Below are 16,997 nucleotides of genomic sequence, written 5' to 3'. Positions count from 1 at the left end.
GCAAGTATCAAGCCTTAATTTTTCTAACTAAAATGGAAGGACTCTCTCATCTCGTCTGTACAACCGTTCATTCAGCCGACTTCACACCTGGTGGGTTTATCGCCGAGGACCCGTGGAAGTGCAAGCAACAATATCAGAGGACGAGCAATCCTGAACGGGCACTTTCTGAACGATCATTGCACCGGAGGCGAGAGGTTGGTACAAGCTAAAGAGCTCAAGTATGTCGCTTTCAGGGATCTGAAGTGCTAAATCAAAACCTAAGATGATTCATGTTTCCTCTTCAAAGTCCTTCTTTTAGGTTCCACTTGTCCAGAGCAAGCGTTTCAGAGCAACTTGTATGTTTCTGCAAGCCACAGTCGAGAGTTTAGTGGGAATAAATCTCACCCAACCAAATTTACACAAAGTGTTTTCTGAGTGTGGCAGAGGCCCTGTTAGCAGGCCTTCACAGTCACCCCACATTTTCAGTCAAAGCTTGACATCGAACTCTTCAAGGAGGACCACACGTCACCCTCCCACTGCTCAATCACAGCCTGTCTCCATAATCTTTCTCCCCTGCTTGCTATAAATTGCTGTCATAAAAAAAGAACCCTTTGACATCTCTCCGTAGCTCATATTTTCTTATTTCTTTCGTTTGCAGGTCTCACTGAAAAGATCACCGTATCATCACAAGAACATTGTTAGGGCGCTGTACCTCTCACCCCTGCACTCCTGACCGTGGCCCGACTGTAATCGCGAACTCGTAATCATTCTTTGCGTTCACTTTAAGTGGCCGAGGACGAGAGAGGCAACTAACTAAAAGCCTGCCCTGTAAATGTAAATGTGGCAAAGTGGAGAGATGCTCGGGAAGTGAAGAGAAAAACACTGTTAATTAGAGCAAAGTACAAAGCAGTTTTTGCTTCCTGTGGCACAGTGAGAAGGTGTGTCTGGGCTATTAATAAGCGGCTCCAGTTGGTGGGCCAGTGGGGTCTTGTTTTCCAGACCTGCCCTCTCCAAAAGATCTTGTTCAGAGAGAGGGAGATAATAAACCCTGGAAAACACGAGGAGAGGGCTGCTTTTTTCTTTTTTTGCTGAGGTGTTACCATCTTAATTACAGCCATATTTCAACTTCAGAGGTTTTGTAAATGAGAGCTCAGAGAGGATTTTAAGGGAAAATAGATCTGAAGGTAACAAGAGGTAGTATCAACTCTCTTAAATGAAAAATTCTGTCAGAAGAATAATTTGAAAGGGTAATAACCTGCGTGTATGGTATTCATTTATTTTCTGTGTCAAATTAGGGAATTAAAGTGTGTGCAATGTGCATTCACAGCGGACTCACGCTGTGAATAACATGGTTTTATAGGGAAATGTGGCAAATTTAGTTTTTGACCAAGAAATGCGAGCAGTGCAAATACATCCTGATGTTTTTTGTTTTTTTAAGTTGTGGTATTGTCTCTAATTTTACAGAATTTGGATGAATTCAGAAAAGAAAGGGCAACACATCATCCATTTAACGATAAGAGTCACTCATGAAATAAAACCACTAGAGGCCAGAGGTTGTGTGTGGCACACGGTGTCACAGCTGCAGACCAGCACAGGTTGAGTCAGGTTCAACGTTTGCACAGGACGACCCTGCTGTGCGGACAGATCGGTCGCATTCAAACGAATAAAGGGGCTGTGCTGTAAGAGTTTTAATGGCAGCAGTAAGTACAAGAACCCTCACCTTTTTTTCCCCACCTGTGGACACCGTCGACTCCTTTTGCTGGGATGCCCAGCCGAGGAAGCTCAGCCGATCAACTTTCCCACAAACCACACGTCGGCGTAATATAAAGAAAGAAACTGCAGGGATTAATGAGTCTTTGCAGGAGACGTCTCAGGAAACTGTTCCTGGAAGCGAGGTGGGTGTTTTCACAGAGAGACAAACCAAAGAACCCATTAACTCTCGCACGGCGCGGCTCAGATATTTACAATGCAGGCCCAGCTGACCGACGGGCACACAGTCATGGGAACAAGCGTCCATCGGTGTGGACAGCTGAGATGCTCTCTGACATCACAGGGCAAAGGGCCTGACTTCTCCCCATTTTAACCCACCCCACACCGTCAATTCGCACGTTTTTTTCCCCACCTCTGACACATTTTCTCAGACACCCAGTGTTGTCCATGCTGTGGGGTCTCGGCACTTCTGACTCAGCTGCCATGTGCAGCAGTCAAACAGACACACAGAGCTGCTGTTCAGATGCCTGCTTGCAAACATGCATCAGGACGCCTGCTGCATCTTGTGTTTCATTATTCTTTTATTCTGAGGGCAGGGGCTTCCAGTGAAGCGAGGAGAGCGGCAACGAGCAGTAGGCAGGAGGGAACCAAAGAGCCATTTCCCCCATGGCCCCTCTTGACACAGATTTCAGGCTGCACAGACCTTCCTGGAATATTACTCCTCTCCATCCTCCTGCCCTGTCACACACATCTTGAGGGTCATCCACAACCAGCACACTATTGCCTTTGGTTTTCCCTGTCTACCTGGTTAGATTAGGTACATACAGGGCAGATGGGTTTCTAGCTGGTAGCAGGAGGAGCAGGAGACGAAGGGGGAGGAGGAAGCAAGGGAGCAAATTTGTTCCGATTCAGCTCGGGGTGTGCTATTTGCAGTATATGTTGCCGAATTTAGGAAGAGACACGTCAAGTGATAGCGAGGGCTCGGCTACAGCTCCCTCGTTAGTCCAATCACTGTCAAGAGATGTCGGGAAAGAGGCAAAGGAATGCAGGAACAAAGATGGGCTGAAGGGGAGAGGCAGGACAGAAGTGTGAGACCGCGAGCCAGTAAAACATACATTCTGCTATCGCTGTGGCTGAACTACCTCGGTAATTATTATCCATCATGAAAAAATGCATCTGCTTCAGTAACAGTGAACAACAGCAACAAGCTGTCGTAACAGCAACATTAAAAAATTGAAATGAAAATAGCACAAGGATCTTTAAATTGTTTATTGCTCCTTAATTGCTGCAGTTCTGACTGAGGGGTTTATTAGAAGGGTAAGTGAATTTGAGCCAGTATCCTCAAACTGAGTGTGTGCTGCTGCCTGCAGTGTAAAGTAAAGTAACGCATTAAAATGTGCCAACAGCAAAACTGATAGCTGTGTGCTGCGGCGATAAAGAGATAATTACATGGAGGGTTTTACCCAGAGCTTGTTGTTTAGTTGCTAAGCTACGCAGGTGCATGATTGCATAAATAAGGCGCTGGAGTGTAAAAACTATTTCTTGCAGGAAGAAGATAATTGCTTTTCATTTTGCGTTAATGACTCGAGGACTGTGATGATTGAGGTCCGTCTTCAGATGATTTTTTTTTCTTTGACTTCAGCAGCATCACAGCTGCATGGTCTGCAGACTAAAGGTCTGTGCGTGCCCGCCTCCTGTGCCGAGCTCCTGTCAGTACAATCACCCATTCTTCACTTCTGCCCACTAAAAGCTCTCTGCATGAGCGGCTCCTCCGGTCCTCCATCTCCCTCCTTTCATCTCCATTCCCTTTGAGCACTCTGGGCAACTCTTTGAGCACCCGTCTTGCCTTGCCTCAACTATCTCTATACATTTACCTTGCCACCTGCTTCACTTTCACTGGCTCAGTCTGTCTGTCGCTTTCGGAGCCATGTGAGCCGCCGACCCTCTCAGCCCTCTCTATCCGGGCTTAAGGTCCACGTGGCCCAGAGCGGATTACATTCTTGACATCACTGCGCCAGATGTTTACGACTAAAATAGACAGAACAACTAGCCTCAACACTAAGTCAAACAATACATTTAGCCTGAACTTGACAGGTGATTCATGCTTGAGCAGGTTCCTCTGTTTCATTAGGCAAAAACAAAAAAAAGCTTTCTGCCTAATGATCTCCCCCGTTTTCTCTCCCTGTATCTCTCTTTGATGTGAATCGGGGCTGTTATCCTCATTAGCTTGTTCAGGAGTCTAAATTACAGAGATGTGAATCTCCACGCACCTCACGAAGGGCCGTGACGCAATGACAAAACAATTACTGAAGCATCCTGATGCAGCAAAATGTTTCATATGTGTATATGATTTATTTTTTTCTCACCATGTGATTACTTGCTGCTGTATTTGTAATGAGCAATGACAGATTTTACCTCCACTATCTTTGCTCATGTGCAGCCATTCACACCAAGATTCGAGAAGCAGCCCAGCTTAAGGACTGCGGCCGCTAACTGATTCACAGGTACGTCGTGTCATCTACAGATACTGAATGCAGAAACGTTGTCACAAGGCAGAGTACTTGCTCACAGAGTAAGAGGCCAGCAGTATTCATCACTCCTGCTGGTGGTTTTCGTCCCGCCCCATCTCCACCGCAACAGGACGGCTTTTTCAACTCTCTGTGACCGGAAAAAAACCCCCACTGTGAACATGTGGAGATCCCTTTGCAAACAACGCAAAAAACATGCTGGTCTCAAGAAAAAAATCCCCTTAGAACATCATAGGCACGACACAAATCTACATCCGTTACGTTTGGCCATCCAATTAAGGAGCGTACGACCCGGTCATGATGTTGAGAATTGGGTTTTAAATTTCCTTTCTCGGCTTCCTTCTACCAAGACATAATCTTTCAAGAGAGAATCGCGATTCATCTAAAAATTGCCCACAGTGTACCAAACTATAGAGTTCTCTTGTTTTCACATCATGTCTTGGTTTCCCCCCCAAAGCGTGCGTTTTCCCTTCCTTCCTGCTGCACTTTCAGTTTCTCTCCAGGGAACAAGTATGGAGATCAAATAGCCGATAAGCTGCCCACTGTAACATACACATTAGCATGATTAAATTGGCTGTCGCCCGTCTGTTTATTAAAAGCCTCTCTGTGCTGTGCGGGAGGTCTATCTCGCCGGAGTGGAGTAGGAGAGGGATGGACTGTGTGTGTGTGTGTTTGTGTGTACATGTTGTGTGCTGCTGTCATGTGAGCGTCTAAGCCTGACATCACCAAGGCAGAGAAGTTAATGAGGGTTGCAGGGGTATTTCTGACACTGCTGGCTTCCTGGAGGGAATTTCAGGTGATGTGATGAGGAGGCTGTTGAGAAGAGATAGCCGGGCGGGAAAAAGTCTGCGGTGGGCTCGGCTCTGGCAGCGGCTACAAGGGGGATTTAGGGCTTAGGCGACTGTTAGACGGGACTCAGTTTGTTTTGAACTATGGGCCTGTGTTTTCCGTGGGCCGCTTTATGTGGACGCTGACTCTTTTCCCACTTTGTACTGCACTCTCAGCAGTTTAAAAGAGGAGGATTAGATGCAGGAGCGTGCCTCCCCCCTCTCTCCCGCTCTCTCCCCCTCTCTCTCTCGTCTGCTGAAGAGCACAGCCGTCTAATCTCTGGCACTGAGGAGAGGGGATTTGGAAGAAATGACCTGTGCTCACTTCACTTTCTCTTGCTTCTTTTCCACTCATACTCTCCAAGTTGAGTGAAAATACAGTGCTGCATCCTTCCTTCCTTCCTTCCTTCTCCCAGTCTTTGACTTTCCCGCTGGATGCCTCTGAGCTCATCAGCATGCAGCACCACACGGATGCTCCTCAGGACCAGGGAGGGAGGCAGACAGGCAGGCAGACTTGTCAATAAAGGAACAACAGTAACAGTGCACCTCAGCGAGCCTCCAGCCCTGTCACTGACGTCTCTCTCCCTCGGCTGCCTGCACTCCCTCACTTAATGAGCATGTAATTGTTGAGCAAGCAAAAGAGGAATTAGGTAAGCGAGGAGGGGAAAAGGGCCACGAGGTGAGCGGTGTAATAGAGAGATAGTGGAGGGAGAGGAGAGAAGGGGAGGGTGAGGGAAGCACAAGGACAGGATGTTCCAGTGAACAAAGTAAGACATAAAATAGCCAATTTGTCCTATGGTGTGTGTGGTGCAGTACAGTCGGCAGCGATAGAAGAGGGGAGCGAGAAGGCTGTGTCTAAATCAGCAGGACTGTGGGGGGAAACGCCGCTCAGTGGGAGCTGACATTGAGAGCAGGCGGGCAGAAGCAGTTTCAAGGACAACATGGAAATATCACATTCAGTCGCTACAAGGCAGCCACGAGTTGTGGCGAGACCCATGCCGGAGCAGGAGACCAGCCAGAGGACTGCAGGAGAAAGAACGAGCTCAAGGACACGTAGCGATGTTTTCCAAAAGATCTGACAGCGTGAAGCGATAGCAGGTGACAGATGTACTGCGTGGGAATGCTGAAAGACAGGAGAAAGTCGCTGACCTTACTAGCGCTGGCATGATACTCGGGGTTTGACTTTGATGCCACAACTAATTTTAGCATATTTGGATTCTGTACTACAAAACCAGAGTGAAAAACAGCAAACATCAGGAAATAAGTTGCCCCGAAGATTTAAATAAAACAGAATATGATCATTTGCAAACCCTTTGTGACAAACACTCAACTGGAAACAGTGCAAGATATTTTTTTTCTGAGGTCAGTTCAGCTCAATTCATACCATGAGTCAAAAAAACAAAAAGACAAAAAAGTATCACAACTGCTTTTTCCTGCAGTGGTGAACGTGACGCAGCTTTAATCATTCACATGTTCTAAATTCCTGTCCTAGAAGCCCTGTGGATGTGATGTGAAAATGGACTTTCAGAGCACCGAACAAAAATGCAAGAGCATATTGAATGCTAAACATATTAAATATGCGATTTATGAAATATATATTAAGTATTAAAATAATTTTTCATTGCCTTCCTATGAGGTTGTGCCTCTGATTACCATTAGGAAGTAAGCTTTAGACGGCTGCTGAGTTGGACTCCAGTCCCAGCAGGTCTCCCATGACCACCCGAGATGTTTTTAAACGAATCTGTGCTCTGATTGCAGAGCTCCATGCTCCCTTTTCTCCCCTGCAGACACCAAGCAGTGGAACCGAGACACAACCCACATGTCTGCATTAGCCTGTGATGCTCCAGGCAATGCAAGGGAGGCGATCTTCAGCAGGGAAAAATGATGGATGTAATGTAGATATGCTTATCTGTCATTAAGCCCTCCCTCAGCTGCGATTCCGGGGGGGAGGGCAGAGGGATTTCAGTGAGTCGAGTGAAGAATATAACTCTGGGGAGACATGCTGAAGCCAACAGATAATCAGTCATGTCTCTATGGAGGAGACACAGACTTCACAGCAGGAGTATCCATCTCAGGCATGTGTACTATACTTGCATTTTCTCAATCATCTGCACACATCCTGTGTCTTTCTCTACAGCGTATGGCCCTCTGCTCTGCAGCATCCTACCACTTCTGTGGGAGAGATCCCAAAACCAAACCAGCACAATGACAGAGACTATGAGGCAGACAAATCCCCACACCCTCGCATGACTGGGCTGCACTGTGCGCCTGTCAGCTCCCAGCAACTCAATAATAGCGCAGCGACACTAAATAGGCTCCTGAAACATAAGGACGGGATGTGATGAACACTGAAGGGAGCAGTTGGAGGGTAGGTGGGGAATGGAGGGGGTGGAGCCCGGTGAAGGCGGCTAGCTGCTCAGAAGGCTCTATAATTAGCTGCAGAAGATCAAATGACTTTTAATGGGTTTGTCTGAAAACAGCAGACTATTTCAGATTTGTGCTCGGAGCTATATTCATATCTCATCAAACTAATGGAATTCTCTAGAGTGCTTGATTGGTTTTTATCTCAGATCACAATGGCTGATAGCGGGGCATGGTTGCAGCACTCATGAGCTGCAGTTTTCTAATGAAAAAAAAGAAAAGTGCCATTTCGGGGCACCATTATGTAAAACGAAAATGGTTGTGGCAAAAAAAACTTGACACGAGTAGTCCCTCAACTCGTGATGGGACGGCAGTCAGGACTCACAGTGTGATGCTGCTATAGGAGTCATTTCACAGGGATGTTTCAGTGCCAATGGTCCCATAATCTCTTCTAGTGACAGATAATGGAAACCTCTACTGGTCATTAGCTAGAGAATTAATAAGAGAGAGAGCACAAGGATAATATCAGGGTCAGAGCTCAGCCACTGAATGAATCTGGGTGGACGGGAGGCTTGGTGCAGAATGCTAAACACACTGCCCACAATTAGGCCTTGAGAGGACAGTAAAAAACCACTCATGAACACACTGAACAATGAGAATTATCTAATTACATGAACAGCTGATCAACTGAAAATTATCAGCTCTCAATTCACTGAAAAAGTTAATCAATACCAAAACCAAAAGTCACCGCTTGTGTGTCTCTGCATAACAAAGCCGTGTTTATGACAACGTGACTACAGTTGATGCAGGGGAAGAACAGACTGAAGCGGAATGGGAAGTTGCTGCACATGTTCTCAGTGAAATTATTCGCATCGCAGCCTGTTTGTATGTGTGTGCCCTTTATTTCCCAGGGTTTCCTGCTAGCATTCAAGCTACATTAATCTCCCCTGCTCCGCCATCGGGGGTTTTCTATTCTAGACGGGGGAAATTATATCCAAGAACTCCAGCCGGGTTCTAACTCTCATTTGCATTTTGCCTTTTTCCTTAAATTACACAAAAAACAATCCTTTCTATTGCTCGTGTGAGGGCAGGGAGGGGATCTGTAGGCTGTGGCTGTGCATCATACATGAGCACCTCAAGTTTAATTCATCACAGTGCATATGAAGGTAGAAGCTCACAGATAGGTGAGGGAAATGTTTTCATCTATTTTCTATGGCGGGAAAAAAAACTGTTCTGTCCAAGGTGAAACACTGGCTTCTCTCTTTCCTGCTTTCCTCCTTGGTATGTGAAATCTCCCCCGCGCTCTGTCTGTATCCCAAGTGGGCCATCCTACAGAGCTGCTGTTTGTCCTTGGCCACCTTCTCCTTGAGAAAGTGCTGTATCAGACAGGCTGCTAACAGGGCCGTCACATAGCTGGAGCACCGGCGGCGGCGGCAGCAGCAGCAGCAGCAGTACAGAGCTCTGTCTCTGTGGGAGGATACAGTTACACCGCACTGCTTCTATCTCTTACTTCTGACACACCCCCCCCTCCACCCCCACTCTCCTGAGGAAAAAAGGATAAACTTAAAAAAAACAGGATGGACTCCATGCCCCTGTTCCAGTCTGGGTGATACCATTTTCAGCACAGGCACGGGGATAAAGAGGGGAGCGTTGTGAAGGAGGCTCGGTAAGCAGGAAGACGGACGGGGAGGGAGCTGGAACTAACGTGCTCTGTTTTCCCTGGCAGCGGACGGAGTATTTGTGCAGCGTTGCTCAGCAAAACAGAGCAATATAGCAGCAAGGCAGCCTGCCAGTCATCCAGCCAGCTTATCAAGGCGAGAGTACCACCTCCTCCCCCGGTTCTCCTGCGGCCGGTTTATCCAAGGGCATGCAGACAAGTTAAGAGAAGAACCTGATCAAACAAATGTTCTCATGGCCTTCAAATCACCACAAAACAATGGAAAACCAGACACTGTGGATGTGACAGTCCTCAAATCCTCAAGCATACTGAAAGTGACGCCGCGACACAAAACATCAAATAATGGCCTCCCAGCGTGCTGCGCACATCCAGAAACAGGGACAGAGACATATGAAGCACAAAGAGACACAAATATACACGCAAAGACAGATAGACCCACCCACACAGCCAAGCTCTCACAGAGAAAGCGACAAAGAGGCAAACAAACAAAGCACTAAGAAAAGACACATCAATTATAACTGAAGTTTGGAAAACTGGGTCTGATTTGAATGCTCTTGTTTGACAAGAGAAACAAAATTCAGTTGAAGATGGGTTCAAACAGGAGTAAGAAAAAAAAACAGCCCTTGAGTAATTTATGCTCTTACATTTTGTGCTGCAGCTGAGCATGCAAACAGCGGGGAAACAACGCCTGGCACATAGTAAAACTGGCCGTTTGATTCTTAGCTGCCTGCTGCCTCCCTTCTGTTTCACTACGCACAGGCGAAGAAAAGGCAGGCGAATCAGTGCATCCCAGCCTGCGTAAGACTTACACAGAGGAGAGCTGCACACCTGAATAAGACAAAGAGAGGACAGCACACGTCCTCATATATGGACAGACACGGGCTGAGGGAGAGACAGACGGGGCCATAGGCAGCGGTACCAGTCGACTATAACTCACAGATAGCACACCAGATATTTTATTCATGGGAAGAAAAACCCAAGCTGCAAGAGTGACTCACTGAGCCACAGGGACACACACACCCACACACTCGGTTTGCGGGTGTGTGTGTGTGAGGGTGACAGGGTTTAACCCACCTACGCTGACTCCCCTCTCATCCTCAAACACAGAGCACATTAAAAAATAAGGTCTGAAATGGCAGGGCTCCTTTCAAACGGATTAAAGGGGATGTTTCCGAGTGCACAGTCCCTCTCTCGCTCTCCAGCACAATACAGTGAGCCGTTTGCACTTCGGGCTATGCATTCCTGAGCACTCTGGCATATAAACTGACAAAAGGAATTCTCGTGCAGCCGCACTGAGCCAGGTTATTGTCAAGAACACACAGACTCAGGTGCGACGGTGCTCGTGCTGGCTGCGTATACACGAGGCTGTGCAGATTGGCCTACATATGGCTGGAGACCTGGTGCGACTTAAGCAATGTGCAGTCGCCGTGGCGTGGCGATCTGAACCCGTTCACTCCGCCGCGCCAAGTTCCTGCCGCCCAGATCTCTCAACGAGAAAAACTGACTAAATATGTGATGAGCTGAGCTGCAAGAGGAGTCAGGCCCACCAGCACACAAACACACTTTTTAAAAGCCTACACAGACACACAAACGTGCATTTCCAGTTGCAAAAAAAAAAGGCATCTCTGCTCACTGGGGATAATTAGAGCGCATGCAGAGCCTGGGAGACAAAGCCTGGCATCGTGAGAACAAGGCTCGCCTGATGAGGCCTCTCTGTTTAAATCCCGGGATGAGCTGAGAGTGTGTCTGTCGATGGAATCGCTCCAGGAGGCATGCACGGGCTTGGAGGGAAAAAAACACTCAAGGCGGTGAAAAGAAGAGACGGAGAGGCAGACAGAGACGGGAGGCTGCAGATGAACCGAGTGGCAGGAAGGTATCTTTGAGGAAATGAAAGGACACAGAATAACGGCTAAGATTCAATCACGCAGACATCCCTTCCTACTGTTAGTCACAGAGCACAGATCAAACTTCAGTGCTGAGCGAACACCACTGAAATTACACTCGCTGGTGACTCACTGTGGCACTTTGAAGTCAGTTTGCCTCTACAGGGCTTGGAAATGAGGGTTTGACTGAGCGAGTGGGCGAGTGGGGGAGTGAACTGAGTGAGCGTGTGAGCAGATAGAGTCGGGTAGGGCTCTAGGATTAGTACCTTTCCCTTTGCAGATCTATAAGCACCAAGTGTTTCTTGTCGCTAAGAGGATTCACAGGGATACAGGGCTGTCCCAACAATTGAAAGCAAGGTTTTAGTCGCTAATCTACGAATTCAAGGGCGAGTGAGGCTGACTCTCGGCTGATGGAGCACATGCCGCTGCATTCGACTTGACTGACACGGCAGAGTGTGGAGGTCAAAGATGCAATCTTTTCAGCTTAGAGGAGGGAGAAGACACAAGCCCTGCGGAAAGCCTCACCGGTGCTCCACCACCCACAGCGACGTATTGAGAGATCATTATCATGTGCAAGTGCGACTGATTGTTGTTTTGGGTGTTTTTCCAGGTGTGAAATGTTGCCAACAGTCTGCCTTTGCTCTTGTCCCAGCTCGGTACCTTGATCACCTCTGTGTGGTAACGACACCCTGGGTTTTCCCGGCCATTCAGGGATACACAAAAGGCCCTCATGGGGAATCATTCAGCCCTGCTAACAGAAGGCTCCATAGCACCCGCCCCGACAATCACAGCCAACTGGGGGCATTCATTCACATGCAATTGTTCACTATCAGCCCATATCCAGAGCAAACACACACATGAAAGCTCACAGGAGCAGCACACTTTAATATCAGTGTTCACCTGCTAGCACACACGGCCGAGCGCGCACGCACACTTTGGATGATAAGGGGGGGAAAATGCTGCTGCAAGAGCACTGCAAACAGAGAGCAATAAGCACAGCATCACAGCGATTTTTTTCTGGGTTATGCTGAACGGATTTTTTCCTTGCTTCTTGTCCCTGTGTACGCGTATGCATCATTTCTGCACTTGTGTGGATCAGGTCTGCCTGTCCGTTGCTCTAAGGCCACTCTGACTGGCAAGACAGACACCAGAAAACCAAAGTCACGCCACCAGCATGAGTCAACACTTAGCGTATTGATGCATTCGGTGCTCCTGGTTTGCATTTGAGGTATTCTGTTCCAGGCCTACTGAAATTTAACACAGCAACATTGTTTGGATTTTTTTTTTGAGACACACAGAAATCTGATGTTGTGTTGCGTAACACCAAGTCATTTTTACGCCGTGTGTCACGACTGCGATAATCTCCTCTCGCTTAAATCAACAGCGAATAAAACGTACAGCATGCATTAACTGTTCCAGATATTCTGTGTTCATTAATCTGCCAGGAGCCGTATCAGCAAAAGCCTCAGTGTGATGCAATTCTCTGAGTAAACCTGGTGTGAGGATCCAGCCTGCTCCCAGTTTCTAAATTAGCTCCAGAAAAGACACAGCTGCTCGGCCTGGACTTTCCACAGGCAAGTGAAATTTAAACAAAACAAGGAGCAGGTCCTTGTTTCAGGAATACAAAAGGGATATGAAATTTTCAGGGAAGACACAGAGAGTAGAAGGCGAGAAAGCACCGGGGCAAAACCTCGTCTGAAGCCACTGCAGGCTGTAAAGCCTTGCAACACAAAGATGCTCAAAGGAGAAGGGGGGTGGGGGTGTTGTGGGGGGCACAGCTGAAGAAACAAAAGCTCACAATCTGGCACTCTCACAGGTATCTGACAAAACAAAACCGTTTACACAGCTGAAGTAGCCGGTTAATCACAAAATGCTCAACAAACAAAAAAAAGGCAGGAAGTGCAAAACAAAAAAGGCCGCTCCGGTCCAAGGACACCCAGACAATCGCAGAGCACAAAGAGATGAGAAGGTATGGATGACGAGAGAGGTGGGCGGGTGGCAGAGGGAGTAAACCACCCCCGAGCGCGTCTCCAACGAGCCCTCGCCGCCTCGTAAATTCAAGCTCAAGGTCCAGGGGAGCCGGTGCAGTCGGCATGTCAGCACAGCAATACCGGCCTCAGCTGTGTGTGTGTGTGTGTGTGTGTCCACGAGCTCATCTGCAGCACCCGAGTGTGCACACACCAGCAGCTTCGCGGACAAACCACAGCAAGCAGGTGTGTTTTGTCTGCTCGGTGCACAATTCAAACAGCGCAGACTGAGGCCAGATCGTGGCTCTGGCTTCATTACTGTCCTGGCTGAGGGACAGACAATTATGTTTAACTCCATGACTAAATAAAGTCAATGTGACAGTGAATCTGTAATCTTCTATTTCGGCTAACTAAAGGAGTAACTCTATCAATGTTTAGCATCTGTGTTGGTTTGTTCTCTTCTTTCTCCAGCTAACGTGTTGTACTCTACGGCCGTACATTCAGGGGTTTGTTTATTACCACTTCAGTTCTAAGTGTTAAGTTTCCTGTAGATGGTGAACATTTAGAGATAAAACAAGCAGGTGCAAAAGAGGGGGGAAACGAACACCCATACTGTAATCATGTGATGTTTTACTGCAAATGAAAATGCCAAGTCAAACAAAGAAAAAAGCTTCGTCCTTCAGCACAGCCATCGATTTACCCGCTGGACTCGTCTGCGTGAGCCTCACAGCCGTGGCGTACAGCAGCCACCATAAATTCTCAATTTAATCTGGGTGACTGATCAGGAAAACTCATCGATTTCACCCATTAATCATCTCGGGAGAGTCTGTACGGTATTGATCAGCAGCTCTGTGCGGTTAGGAAGGTTGGCTGAGGAGGCAGCGGGGACGGGTCTTTGTGAACAGAGAGTGCAGCAGCATAGATTTTGTTGGGGACATAATAACCATTATCCCCCCCGCCACACACACACACACACACACACACACACACACACACACACAATGCCAGCCAATAGTGCTTCAAAATGGCCGAGGTTTTTGTCGCAAATGCAGGACAGACAGAGAGAGAGAGAGAAACCCTGATAGCCACTTTGCACTGCGCACCACAGTGCCAGGAGGAGACGTCTTGTTGAAATGTTTTGTCATGGTTGCTTCAGCAGTGAGCAGGAACACTTGTGTTCACCCTGTGGGGGGGTGGGGTGTGGGTGTGGGGGTGGGGGTGGGGGTGGAGGGGTGACTGGACTGTTTGCTCTGAAAATGGTTGCATTGTTATCCAATGACACGCTCGTCTGACACTGCAGACATCACAGTCCAGGGACAATAACTGGTGAGCCAGCAGGAAAATAGGACATCAGGTAGGAGAGGAGTGTGTGTGTGTGCGCGCGTGTGCACATGTGCGTGGGTGTGTCTGTACATTTGGGCCAAATGGAGTCTTCAGTGGTTCAGATTGCAATGCGGGCTTTCAAAACCTGCCACAACAGGACAGTGAAAGACACGGCTGAGGAGGCCATCCTGTTGACACCGGAGGAGCTGGAGTTTGGACACACAGGTTGATGATCACCTCCTCTCCGTTCAGCAAATCTAACACATTACACGTGTGTGTGTGTGTGTGTGTGTGTGTGTGTGAGTGTGTGTGTGTGTGTGGAGCAGGCTGAGACCCATCGCAGAGGTCCCGTCTGTCCCCCAAACGTCTCCCAAAGCGGCAGCTGTCTTTCATTTGATCTCTGCAGCAAAACCCTGCTGTAATTCTTACTGGAGCAACCTCCAGCCCCACATTGTTCCACTCACACCAACAAACTGCAATCACAGCGACCTTAAAAGCGAGCTCGTTAATGTTTAACTTAACACCTGATATTTTATCAGCCCTCGGCAACACGTTTAAAACATTTAAAACTACGTGAAAACAAATCCTAAAATCATTAACTGTAATCAGTCTGCTCAGTTCCTCTACTTGTGTGACGATGTCGCCTGGGAAATGCAGTCGAAAACCCCATCATAAAAGCGCACAGTTACGTCGAGATAAAACTGTGTTGGGAGATCAGCGGAGCCGTGAATGCCTCATGTTGACGAGGGGACAGAATATAGGCCGAAAAAGATTTGCTTCTGCATAAGCAAATCGCACTGATCCAAGTGTAACCAGGCGCGGAATAAATCAGGAAAACATTTCAGATTACATACCTCAATGTAGCCGGCCAGCGCTGGGACCACAATGCCCAAAATAAGGACCGATATCGCCGGGACTGAACCCATCTTCCAGGATCTCCGGTTATGCTACTGTAAATAACTTATATCCCGAGAGCTATATGCGTAAAGTGACGTCCCGAAGAACACGGAGCAAAGCAGCTCCTGGGTACAATGTGACAATGTGTCCCCGGAGAGCGACACGAGTCCTGCTCCGCTTGTTTTGTTACCCGAGCTCGACAGAAAATGTTGGAGGGCGCGTTGGAGTGTCGGTGTCCTCTGGAAATGTGGACTGAGTGGTCTGTGGCGCGGCTGCTCTGCCTCCGCTGCCTCCTCCCTCCTCTGGCTCATCTGATCCGGGCAGAGCGCACTGCACCACCACCAGGCGACCGGATGCGGGAACATCCACCCTGACACGCAGCTGCACCCGTCAGAAACACCACTACCACTACCACTACTACTACTAGTACTACTACTACTGATGATAATAATAAAAACATCTGGTTTGAGGCACCTTTAGTCCATTATTACATTCCCTGTAAAGCTGTAGTCAACAGACGCCTTGCAGGTTACAGGTAGTTAAAATTACTTATTTTCATTTCACTAATTTGAATGCTGCTCACACGAATGCATCAACAACAACAAATAATAATAATAATAATATTAAAAACTGCATTGTAAGAAAGCACTCCTTTATGATGAAATCTGCATGGTGAACACTTTTAATAGTTCAGTGGATTTTGCTGATAATTACTTTGCTCTTTTGTGATTTACTCTCTTATCATTGTACAATATCACAATGCAAAAGTCAGGAAATACTCCATCACAAGTAAAAGCCTTCATTCAAAATGTGCAAATGTGGGCTGTAATGAGCCAATGGACTGAGAGTTGTGCAGTGAGAGGTGTGCGACGAGATGTTTCATTATTTGATTATTATTAGTGATGCAGTGAAGTGTGCAGGTGTCACATGTTGATGTCGTTCTGGGACATGACGGACTTAAAGACTGGGATCAGATGGGCCTGCGGCCGCAGTTGAAAGCACCGCCGCTGCTGTGTTGTGTTCATGAATTTTCAGCAACAATGAAGAATTAAAGCACAAAGGATCCCTCATATCACATGGCTTTATTAAACAGAGCTTCACTGTCCTGATGGTGACAACTCATGTTCTTTCAGGACTTCAACCTGAGAGCAAACAAGAACGTCAGGATGTTTCGTTCACTTGTGTTTGCTGAAAAAGCTGCTGAGGATGCAGTGACCGTTTGTTTTCAGGCACTGAAATGCAAAAATATTCAGGATTTCACAAGGACACAGACTGAGCAAATGACCCAACTACAACAGCAATTTCTTTCCTTGTTTCAAAGGAAATGCGATGAGCAAAGATTTCATTTTCTTCGTCCAATTGTTTTGTATTAATAAGACAATTATACACACGCCATCAGCCCTTTGTGAGTTGATTGCGTCCACAACTCATTTCTCTTCTTTCAAGGCTGTTGTTTTGTGTTTCTCTCTAATGGCTTATTAAAGAGAAGCATCACGTAAATATCTTCTCCTCAGGCAGGGCACTCAGGGTGGTTATTAATTTCTGAAACATCAGCCGTCAGACATGTTAGAACAACTCCAGTTCAACTCAAGTCTTATCTTGGCTTGTTGGGAAAACAAAAAACAGAAGAGTGTTTCAGCTCTCCGAGAGAACACGTCATAATCCGGTCAGTGTTCATTTGTTCTTTAGCTATAGGAAATAAGGAATGTCACTGGTGCCTGTTTTTATTTACAGACATCTGAAGGTGTCCAACACCACAGGGCCTTGAGTAACTGCAACCTGAGCCTAAACAAACATAACGTGATTAGTGCGGTATGGTAATACTTCCCGGAGTCACGTAGTCA

General features: G+C 47.3%; 1 protein-coding gene across 5 annotated transcripts in view; it reads right to left on the bottom strand.

The window, feature by feature from the left end:
- aplp2 (amyloid beta (A4) precursor-like protein 2) overlaps positions 1-15,447 on the bottom strand; it is a 51,603-nt gene extending 36,156 nt beyond the window's left edge. The window contains exon 1 of one of the 5 annotated variants that reach the window (XM_046389801.1): positions 15,111-15,447. In XM_046389801.1, the coding sequence (XP_046245757.1) occupies positions 15,111-15,182 (72 nt within the window). In that variant the 5' untranslated portion in view covers positions 15,183-15,447. The remainder of the gene's footprint in view (positions 1-15,110) is intronic. The other 4 variants (XM_046389799.1, XM_046389797.1, XM_046389800.1 and 1 more) reach the window with 4 other exon arrangements.
- Between the last annotated feature and the right edge of the window lie 1,550 nt (positions 15,448-16,997).

Source organism: Scatophagus argus, chromosome 5, assembly GCF_020382885.2.
Source record: "Scatophagus argus isolate fScaArg1 chromosome 5, fScaArg1.pri, whole genome shotgun sequence".
In the NCBI taxonomy this organism is placed as follows: Eukaryota; Metazoa; Chordata; class Actinopteri; family Scatophagidae; genus Scatophagus; species Scatophagus argus.
Note: the sequence above shows the minus strand (reverse complement) of the source record. Positions and strands in the feature narration are given on the sequence as shown.